The sequence below is a fragment of the Gigantopelta aegis genome, chromosome 13, assembly GCF_016097555.1.
Source record: "Gigantopelta aegis isolate Gae_Host chromosome 13, Gae_host_genome, whole genome shotgun sequence".
Lineage (NCBI taxonomy): Eukaryota > Metazoa > Mollusca > Gastropoda > Neomphalida > Peltospiridae > Gigantopelta > Gigantopelta aegis.
The window spans coordinates 31,556,691-31,568,820 of record NC_054711.1 but is presented as its reverse complement, the minus strand read 5'-3'; the positions used below and the strand labels follow the sequence as shown (position 1 = coordinate 31,568,820).

The window sequence follows — 12,130 nt, the reverse complement described above, 5'->3', positions numbered from 1 at the left end:
AATTCAAGAATTGGCATTAGCGAATTACAAACGGTGCACAAATTCAAGAATTGGCATTAGCGAATTACAAACGGTGCACAAATTCAAGAATTGGCATTAGCGAATTACAAACAGTGCACAAATTCAAGAATTGGCATTAGCGAATTACAAACAGTGCACAAATTCAAGAATTGGCATTAGCGAATTACAAACAGTGCACAAATTCAAGAATTGGCATTAGCGAATTACAAACGGTGCACAAATTCAAGAATTGGCATTAGCGAATCTCAACAATAGTTTGTTTTGTTTAAGAACACCACTAGAGCACATAGATTTATTAATCGGCTATTGGATGTCAAACATTTGGTAATTTTGACACAGAGTCTAAGAAAGGAAACCCGCTTTTTTCTATTAGTAGCAAGGGATGTTTTATATGCACCATCCGATAGACAGGATAGCGCATACCACAGCCTTTGATATACCAGTTGTGGCGAACTGGTTGGAGCGAGAAATAGCCCAACAGGCCTACCGACAGGGATCGATCCCAAACCGACCACGCATCAAGCGAGTGCTTTATCACTGTGCTACGTCCTGCTCTCGTATCTCAAGGAAAAGTTGAAGAGACAAGATCGCGGTTGTAGAGACAAGGACTGGGATGTGGAGGTGGGCAGCGAAAGAAGCTGAAAGATAGGAGGAGTTTCAAGATCGGGAAGAAATGACACGGAATTCAAAGGCGAAAAAAGAAGGGGTGGGGGGGGTGGGGGGGGGGGGGTGGGTGGGTGGAATAAATAATAATAAATTAAACCGAAAAAAAAAGATGAAAAGAAGATGGAAGAGTTAATAGTTGAAAAGTTAAAAATAAAATATTTAAAAAATGTAGAGAATATTCATATTGATTTGTTTTAATCTGTCGAAGACCGATGGCGTCATTTAAAGCGATACAATAGACATCGTCTGGAGTTTGGTATCCCTAGAGAACGTAATTTTCCGGTGGAATCCATTATTGGATTAAAAAAATAAACCTTGTACAATGGTGGTACTACGCCTTTAATGTAATTTGTAAACACTAATAGTCACTATAATAGAGGTGTCACGGCCACACCGTTACTGTTACGGATTGTGATAGGTAACCACTGAAAGAAAGAAAGAAATGTTTTATTTAACGACGCACTCAACACATTTTATTTACGGTCAGACACATGGTTAAGGACCACACTGATATTGAGAGAGGAAACCCGCTGTCGCCACTTCATGGGCTACTCTTTTCGATTAGCAGCATGGATCTTTTATATGCACTATCCAACAGACAGGGTAGTACATGGTAACCACTAAGGTCTCACTACACAGATCACTTCCGCACGGTCCACTATAGTTCCTAATTGTGGCACATGTTATGGTTCACATTCACTTCTAGGAAATGGTGAAGAATTAAAACAATATGTATGTTTAATGGTAAGCCTTCTGGCTGTATTTTGCCCCTGTTATTTTGTAATATTGTGCATCGACCTTTTGGGACATGGGTATATAGCGCAAGTGACAGCCGGAGTGAATCGGTTAATGAACCACCTGTTCGGACCGGTACTACAGCCAGATGCGGTCATATAGCCAAAAACTGAGACGGAAATGTTCTCAATTTTGGAGTGAAAATAAATGCTTATATAATGTATGTTCGCAATGGTGTATGTTGTTAGTGCCAACGAGAACCCGTTCTATGGGCAATCTTCGCTTGAAGTTGGGCAGTTTAACATGGGTTTCAATGGCAGATGACATCTGTGTAGTGAGACCTAAGCGCTAGGTGCACATTAAGTCAATACTTTTGTTTCTACGTCCGTTCGGACTAAGTAACAACTTTGAGTGTAGTTGGTGACATCACATTTTCATGCTTATATCCAATTAAGGTTCAAGCACGCTGTCATAGGCACACGCACACACACACACACACACACACACACACACACACACACACACACGTGCACACATCTCAGCTATCTGGGTTGTCTGTCCAGGACAGTCGGTTAGTGGATAGTTGTTAGTGGTTAGTTAGAGAGAAGTCGGTGTAGTGGTCTTACACCTACCCATTGAGTCGTTAAAACCCGCTTTGGGTGGGAGCCGGTACCTACCAGCCTTATGTCCCATGGCTTAACCACAACACACCACCGGGGCCGGTTATTATTATTATTATTATTATTATTGTTAATGTGTGTATTAGCACAGATACAGGGAAATAAATGTTTATTTTATTTGTTAAAAAAAAATAAAAAAATATTGTTATTATTTTTTTTTAAATTATTATTATTATTATTTATTATATTATTATTTATTTTATTTTATTATTATTATTATTTTTTTTTTAACGCAAATGTTTAAAATGATTGTATATAGATTCGGCCCTATTATAATTTGTTATCGGTATCCGTAACAGCAATTGTGGGGTTGGGAACCTTTCGTTACGTAGACACTGACAAATAGATCGATCGCAGACTAACCAAATTTGCATGCTGTGTAGTCATTACGAATCTTAACACGAAGTGGGCTGAAAAAACTCTCTTTTCAGATTAACAACAACAAACAAAAAAACTTTAAAAAAGGAAGCTATTACTTCAAACACGTAATGAAAACACATTTTAATCAGTCAAACAATTACCTTTACAAGCAGGGATCGAAATGCGTATAGTGCCTGTTAACCCATGGTAATTTAAATTGCAATTTACAATATTACAAATGGATGAACACGTATGCCCAATTTACAATGGAACAATTTATCCGAGAACGAAAAGCAAGCACTGACAATAACCTTTTACACTAATCAAGTCCTGTCAATAACGTTTACAATAATTAGCGGCGCTGCCAGTGGTTGGACGCGACACAATGCGCGCTCTTATAAACATCTTTACAGATCAAATTGTCGTGGATAACAGACTGACTTAGGCATGTCAATAAGCCACAGACTTTTAATCACGTCCTCCGCGCGTCTGGTTAGAACTAACGATGTTAATCCACGTTAGACGAAGCCTAATCAATTGTCGTTAACGCATGGTGCACGTGTAGATCTCACTGTTAACTAAGTCCAGTGGCGGATCCAGACCATCCATTTGGTGGGGGGGGGGGGCAATGACATGAGGCGGAATGCCAAGGGAACTTTTGGGGAGGTTTGGAGGGGAATGAAAATTAATATATAATAAAATCATAATTGTCGCAAAAATTAGGGGGGGGGGGCTGGGTCCCCCTAGATCCGCCTCTGAAGTCCTAGTGGTGTTGTGGTTAGTCATCAGACTTAAGGCTGATAGGTACTGGGTTCGCATCTCTGTACCGGCTCCCTCCAAGAGCGAGTTTAACATATCTGACTGTTAACTACGCACCAGTGACATCAGTGATGTCGTAGTTAAGCCATCGGACTTAAAACTGGTAGGTACTGGGTTCGCATCGCGGTACCGACTCTCACCCAGAGCGACTGTCGCTCTAATGGTTAGTTGTTAGTGACAGTGCAGGGCATACCCTGAACAAAATCCTAGGGGGGTGGGGGTGGGGTGGCACTACTTTTTATTAACACATGAAACACTATACATATTAAACCCTGAGATGTGTATGCTATTTTTTGGAGTAAAAAAAAAGAAAGAGATTCTCAGGGGGTGGGTACGCCCCTGCAGTGTCTGCCAACAGGATGCACCATAACCCTTCCCCCGGTGAGGAATAAAACAAATTAGGTTGAAAACGACGAGCACGATTCCAAAAGGGGAAACTATCTCGTAATAGAATGAAATATTTCTCATAAGTAATGTCTACAAAGACACTACAGAGAGACCTGTGTCTAGTTCTTGGAATAAAACAAATTAGGTTGAAAACGACGAGCAATGAAATATTTCTCATGAGTAATGTCTATAAATAGACACTACAGAGAACTGTGTCTAGTTGAGGAGTAAAACGAATTAACCTGAAGACGACCACAAGCACTAGCGTAACCAGGATTTTATATTGCGGGGGGGGGGGGGGGGGGGGGGGGGGTAACCCACTATTGTCACGCCAACCCACACTAAGTATGTATGTATGATTTTATAAACCTTAATATAGAAAAAAAATAAAAAAGGTTGCATTGGTGTGTGTGTGTGTGCGTGTGTGTGCGCGCGCGCGCGCGTGCGTGTGTGTGCGTGTGTGTGGGGGGGGGGGGCATTGCCCCCGCACCCCCTCTCGCTACACCACTGACCACATTCAAAAGAGGTAGACTGATGACTCATACTAATGGAATGAGACTTATCTACTACTACTACTACTACGGCCACAACAACAACCAGGCACGGCGGAGCAGTGAGTGGGGGATGGGGTGGGTCTTTAGCCCACACCAATCATTCTGAATAAAAAAATATTATTGGTAGTAAATCTTAAGGCAGAGATGAAGTTTACTTGTAGAATGCAGAATAATGCATTTTAAGACCTCTAGTTTTCAAAATGTTACGAGGGAACATATGCCGGAACCTCCCTAGAAACTTTGTGCCCTCGATCTCATTCAGCCTCCCCCCTCAATATCTACATGTTTCCACCGTACCTGAACAACTACAACAACCACACGATCACCACCACCACAACCAGTTTCACGGTGATACAACTTTCTTACAACCACATCACCTCCACAACCAGCTGCAGGGTGATATTCACAACGTTCTTACAACCACCACCACCGCCGCCACCACCACCAAACCAGCTGCACGGTGATACAACGTTCTTACAACCACACTATCACCACCACCACCACAACTAGCTGCACGGTGATACTCACAACATTCTTACAACCACACCATCACCACAACCAGCTGCACGGTGATACTCACAACGTTCTTACAACCACACCACCACCACCACCACCACCACAACCAGCTGCACGGTCATACTCACAACGTTTTTACAACCACACCACCACTACCACCACAACCAGCCGCACGGTGATACTCACAACGTTCTTACAACCACACTATCACCACAACAACAACATCCAGCTGCACGGGATACTCACAACGTTCTTACAACCACACCACCACCACCACCACCACCACCACCACAACCAGCCGCGCGGTGATACTCACAACGTTCTTACAACCACACCACCACCACCACCACCACAACTAGCCGCACGGTGATACTCACAACGTTCTTACAACCACACCACCACTACCACCACAAGCAGCCGCACGGTGATACTCACAACGTTCTTACAATCACACTATCACTACCACCACCACAACCAGCTGCATGGTGATACTCACAACGTTCTTACAACCACACCACAACCACCACCACAACCAGCTGCACGGTGATACTCACAACGTTCTTACAACCACACCACCACTACCACCACAAGCAGCCGCACGGTGATACTCACAACGTTCTTACAATCACACTATCACTACCACCACCACCACAACCAGCTGCATGGTGATACTCACAACGTTCTTACAACCACACCACCACTACCACCACAAGCAGCCGCACGGTGATACTCACAACGTTCTTACAATCACACTATCACTACCACCACCACAACCAGCTGCACGGTGATACTCACAACGTTCTTACAACCACACCACCACTACCACCACAAGCAGCCGCACGGTGATACTCACAACGTTCTTACAACCACACCACAACCACCACCACAACCAGCTGCACGGTGATACTCACAACGTTCTTACAATCACACTATCACTACCACCACCACAACCAGCTGCATGGTGATACTCACAACGTTCTTACAATCACACTATCACTACCACCACCACAACCAGCTGCACGGTGATACTCACAACATTCTTACAACCACACCACCACTACCACCACAAGCAGCCGCACGGTGATACTCACAACGTTCTTACAACCACACCACCACTACCACCACAACCAGCGGCACGGTGATACAACGTTCTTACAACCACACCATGACCACCACAACCAGCTTCACGGTGATACTCACAAAGTTCTTACAACCACACCACCACCACTACCACCACAACCAGCCGCACGGTGATACTCACAAAGTCCGGTGACACCTGACATGAGGTCGATGTTCGACACCGAGACTCGAACACGCGTCCCTCATCCTCGCCACGTTCCTCTTCACCTTGTCAAGGTCGACGAGAAAACATGGCGTCGGCACGTCATTGACAGTGGGCGGCACGTCGAACGACATGGCCCTCGCATCGACAGAACGCGACGTAAGCCTCCTTGTAACGGGCCGAGCGTAATCGAGATCTGGTCTGTTGTGTATCGAGTTGTATTTAACCGTAGAGCGTCGTTGAAAAATGGAAATGCTGAACGTTTCGAACAGGCCCTGAAAGTAAATTTAGTAGATCGTATCAAAAAAAAAGAGAGTAAAGTTTGTTTTATTTAACGACGTCACTAGAGTACATTGATTTTTTATCTTATCATCGGCTATTGGACGTCAAACATATGGTCATTTTGACACTGTTTTTAGAGGAAACCCGCTGTCGCCACATAGGCTACTCTTTTTACGACAGGCAGCAAGGGATCTTTTATTTGCGCTTCCCACAGGCGGGATAGCACAAACCATGGCCTTTGTTGAACCAGTTATGGATCACTGGTCGGTGCAAGTGGTTTACACCTACCCATTGAGCCTTGCGGAGCACTCACTCAGGGTTTGGAGTCGGTATCTGGATTAAAAATCCCATGCCTCGACTGGGATCCGAACCCAGTACCTACCAGCCTGTAGACCGATGGCCTGCCACGACGCCACCGAGGCCGGTAGTAGATCGTATCAGTAATTAAAGTAACATGCCCGGGTTTTTAAACACTACGGGGATCGGGACGTAGCCAAGTGGTAAAGTGCTCGCTTGAAGCGCGGTCGGTTTAGGATCGATCCCCACGGTGGGCCCATTGGGCTATTTCTCGTTCCAGCCAGTGCCCCACGACTGGTATATCAAAGGCGGTGGTATGTGCTATCCTGTCTGTAGGAAAGAAGGAAATGTTTTATTTAACGACGCACTCAACACATTTTATTTATGGTTATTGGCGTCAAACATATGGTTAAGGACCACACAGATATTGAGAGAAGAAACCCGCTGTCGCCACTTCATGGGCTACTCTTCTCGATTAGCAGCAAGGGATCTTTTATATGCACCATCCCATAGACAGGATAGCACATACCACGGTGTCTGTGGGAAAGTGCATATAAAAGATCCCTTGCTGCATTAGAAAAACTGTAGCGGGTTTCCTCCGATGACTATTATGTAAAAATTACCAAATCTTTGACATTCAATAGCCGATGATTAATGAATCAATGTGCTCTAGTGGTGTCGTTAAAAAACCCCAATAATAATTAAACACTACGGCATGTTTTTCACTATTAGAGCAGTTATGGCAATTGGAATCAAACGTTACATAGTTAGTTTGTTTCGTTTAACAACACCACTAGAGCACATTGATTTAATAATCATCGGCTATTGGATGCCAAACATTTAGTAATTCTCATAGTCAAGAGAGAAAACCCGTTATGTTTTGTCATTAGTAGCAAGGGATCTTTTATATGTACTACCCCCACAGACAGGACAGCACATACCACGGCCTTTGATATTTCAGTTGTGGGGCACTGACTGGAACCAAAAATAGCCCAGTGGGCCCACATACGGGGATCGATCCTAGACCGAAAGCGCACCAAGTTAACGCTTTACCACTGGGCTACGTTCCGCCCCCGCCCCCCCCCCCCCCCAAGTAATGAATGTGACAGACCCTAGTTTGTAAACACTACAGCGTAGTTTTCATTATTAGAGCCGTTGTTAATCGTTGAAATCTGACATTACTTAGATTGTATTGTTTAGGTTATCGAGTTCCGTGCATCCAAAGTGTTTCTGGACGTCCTGGTATTTCTAATACTACGAACATAATTTGTCATAGTTTTTAAAATTGACATACCTCTGAGATATTATGGAGAGGAGCTCTAGATAGTCTATTTTTAAGAAGGAATAAAAAATGTTTTATTTAACAACGCGCTCAACATATTTTAAGTAATAGTTAGAGGACGAGTAACAAAACTTTATCGGCGTATAAAGGTAGTGTCGCATGAGACAAAGGCGACACTACCTATATACGCCAATAAAGTATTGTTACGAGTTCTCTAACTATCTTAGAGCAGAGCCAAACTATCGACCTGTTCGGTGAATCAAGAGGTACACGAAGTGTACACTTTATATCAACTGCACAGTTCGTGAATCTGCAACTTGTACGTGCAAATAACATAACAACAGCTATATATAAGAAACTAGAATTTTGAACTTTTTTTTATTTCTGTCTGTTGAACAACATGGACAGTGATGATGATATTTGGTTGACACAGGCAAGTGAGGCTAGCGAATGTTCTTTATCTGACATCGATTTATCACAAACACTAGATACGTTTGAACGAATTCAAAATTTAAAATCTAAATCTCCCCCAAATGCTAGATTTGCTTTTTGTAACCAAAAAGGGATTGATAACAGAGTAGATAAAAGAATTCCCCAGAAAACAAAGGAAAACACAAAGTGGGGGTATTCCATTTGGGTGGAATGGGCGAAATTCAAAAGCAGGAGTCTTACTGGTGACGAACTTTATTCGTCTGTCCCTCTTGATTTCGTTGAAATATCGCCACAAGAATTAAATTATTGGCTTCAGGTTTTTTTCGTTGAGATTAGAAAACAAAACGCAGAAAAATCCTCCCCGCGCACGTTGTACCAAATTGCGTGTACTATTCTTCGGCACATGAGAGAAAACAGTGCGAGAATGGATTAAAATTTTCTAAATGATCCGGATGAAAGATTCCGAAAATCATGGGTAGTTCTGGATTCCGTAATGAAGGAACTTCATGCACAGGGGTTAGGGACAGATGTGAAAAGGGCAAGTGCGGTTTCTAGTGAAGATGAAACATTGCTATGGGATCGTGAAGTAATAAATTTCAATTGCGCAGAAGGTTTATCATATAGTGTATTTTTTTTACACATGCATATGTTTTGGATTGAGAGGTAGGGATGAACACCGAACTCTTCGACACTTCTCAGTTAAAAATTGGGAAAGATGAGGAAGGTTGGTCTGTACAGTTTTTGGGTAGGGAAAGCAAAAATCACAAAAATGGCATAAGACAAAGACATGTTGAAAATAGCCACCGAACAGATTCGTTTCAGCAGCCAGACAATAGGCATTCACACTCTTGGCAACTATATGAATCGAATGTTCACAGCAGCTGGACTGCCAAATAAATACACGAACCATTCTGGAAAGGTAAGTGTTTTTACTTTACTTTTGCTATTTTATGATCATAATATCTGAGTGAACCGGTCTCGGTGGCGCAGTGGTTAAGCCATCGGCTCACAGACTGGTAAGTACTGGGTTCACACCCCGGTACCGGCTCCCACCAAGAGCAGGTTTTTAAAGACTCAATGGGTAGGTGTAAGGCCACTACACCCTCCTTTCTCTCATTACCAATCTCACTAACATCTACTAACAACCACTGTCATGACCAGACAGCCCAGATAGCTGAGGTGTGTGCTCATGACGGCGTGCTCGAACGTTAATTGGATATAAGCACGAAAATAAAGTTGAAACGAAATGTCTGAGTTCCCTTTTGCAAGGGAATGAATCCATTTACGGGGCAGAATTCACCTCCATGTTAGAGCAGTCACCTGTTGTGCTTTTGTTTTCATATTTGAACCTCTTCCCCACAACTCTTATAACAAAGACCACACTATGAGGTGTTCTTTTTCATCATAAAACCGGCCTCGGTGGCGCCGTGGTTAGGCCATCGGTCTACAGGCTGGTAGGTACTGGGTTCGGATCCCAGTCGAGGCATGGGATTTTTAATCCAGATACCGACTCCAAACCCTGAGTGAGTGCTCCGCAAGGCTCAATGGGTAGGTGTAAACCACTTGCACCGACCAGTGATCCATAACTGGTTCAACAAAGGCCATGGTTTGTGCTATCCTGCCTGTGGGAAGCGCAAATAAAAGATCCCTTGCTGCTAATCGGAAGAGTAGCCCATGTAGTGGCGACAGCGGGTTTCCTCTCAAAATCTGTGTGGTCCTTAACCATATGTCTGACGCCATATAACCGTAAATAAAATGTGTTGAGTGCGTCGTTAAATAAAACACTTCTTTCTTTCTTTTTTTTTCATCATAAAGGTATAGCTCATGTGGGGATAGCAAGTTTCTTTTCTATCTATACCATGTCAAAATAACCATGTTTAATCATGTGTTCACAAATACCCATTTCCAGTAAAGCCATATTAATTGATATAACGCATACAATATAAGCCATTCATTTTCTTTCAGGTAACCACGGCAACCACTTTGTTCAATTAAGGTTTAGAGAAGGACTTGGTAAAATCTCGCACAGGACACCGATCAGATGCAGTGTTGTTTTATAGACGACCGAACAATGGGACACTGAAAAGAATTTCAGACATACTGCAGCCACCGACGTCGTCAAAACTCCAAAAATCGGTATGTGTAAAGTATGGTCTTCTTAGCAATTGAAAGTCAATTCCCGTTTTATTTTTGTCTTTTATCGAAAAACCTTGGTTTCATATTTCCTGGATTAGTTTCTGGGTTGTTTTAAAAGGTCACTTTCTGATATGTGTTAGTGTGTACATTGTGATATATAGAGGATACTCCCCGAGTGTTTTGTGATATCATAATTTATCAGCACGAGTTGATAAAAGTATAACAAATGCGAGGCTTGCCGAGGATTTTTATATTTTTATCAACGAGTGGTGTTAAATTATGATATCGCAAAACACGAGGGGAGTATTTCTTTAATCATCCATTATCATTCTGTCTACTTTTGATCACTATTATTAATAAACATTTTAATGAAAATGAACGTTTGCCATGTTTTGGCTAACGTTATGACGTCATGTAGGATGCGACGTTCCCTGGTAACGCAGGCTGTAGACCAATCAAGATTATAAGATGCGATATCTCCTAGGAGGAAATCACAGGAGAATATCCAAAATTATAATGCCAGCTATATCTCCTGCAAAAGCCTGTAATGGATGATAATATGCAAAGATGGGCCCGGAATTTTTAACACGTCGAATCCCCTCCCAAGATAAAACATTGAATCTGGCCACAAAAGGTGTAAAGCAATGAAAACAATTGTTGTTGTTTCAGGATGAAAATGCAAGTGTCGATAAAGCCGTGGATGGAAAATCAGCAGAAAAGAACACAACAGAAGTTCATGTCAACAAGGGCGACGTCCAAATCACAATAAAGCTATAAACTACATGCATATTCGGAACAAAATCTTATTAACCGATTTGTTTGTCCTCTTTTAAAAAAAAAGTATATTTCAGTGAAGTAATAGTTACGACTGCACGTGCAGCAATACCGCTTATAAAGTGAATGTCTGAAGTACTTTATCGGGATATAAATGTACTTCACGTGACCAAATATGAAGCTCCCATTGGACTAGAAATTCAGCTGTGCTGTAATTACGGTTACATGGCGTCGAGTAAGGGTATTTCCCCGTTTCAACATTAAAGACTCTTTTTTTTTTTCACTCAAATTAATGTTTCAGATTTATAGATGAATCTATCTTAGTCTCCATTTTCACGTTGAAACTAAAGTCTGCGGCTTTAAATCTCCAAAGTCTAGAATATTCTAGACAATTTTGACCATCTATATATACTGAACAAAAAAAGAAACTTCCGATTTGTACATATAGTATTTGTTGTGTTAAAGAATTCATTGTGTAATGAAATTATATAGGTAGTATTAGCCTTGAGCTGTATTATCAGGATTCATGAATTTTAGCGATTATTTTTGCACTGTTAATCGTCGACAACGTGAAATTCAATTTGCCGTGTAGTATTCGGTCAATTTGTTTTACTTGTCTTACTGACATTGTTGTCAAGTGAACGAAAACGCTTCAAAATTTGTAAACAAATTAACGTTTTTTTACATTGTAGCATTTTTAGTATGCCAAGAATACCCAATAATTTACGCGAACGGGCGATTGGCATGCTTGATGCTGGCATGTCGACAGAAGAGGTTGCAAGGCAAGTTGGTAGTTCTAGTCGAGCGATACGAAATCTTCGCGTAAGTTTTCGAACGACAGGAAGCACCAACGACTTGCCACGTCGTGGACGTCCGCGTGTTACAACGCGTGGTCAAGACCGCTATA

The 12,130-nt window shown here is 42.2% G+C and overlaps 1 protein-coding gene across 1 annotated transcript in view; it reads right to left on the bottom strand.

The window, feature by feature from the left end:
• LOC121387850 (D-threo-3-hydroxyaspartate dehydratase-like) overlaps positions 1-12,130 on the bottom strand; it is a 72,533-nt gene that overhangs the window by 35,037 nt on the left and 25,366 nt on the right. Inside the window, exon 2 of the mRNA XM_041519080.1 lies at positions 6,000-6,295. Coding sequence (XP_041375014.1) covers positions 6,000-6,154 — 155 coding nt within the window. The 5' untranslated portion in view covers positions 6,155-6,295. The remainder of the gene's footprint in view (positions 1-5,999; positions 6,296-12,130) is intronic.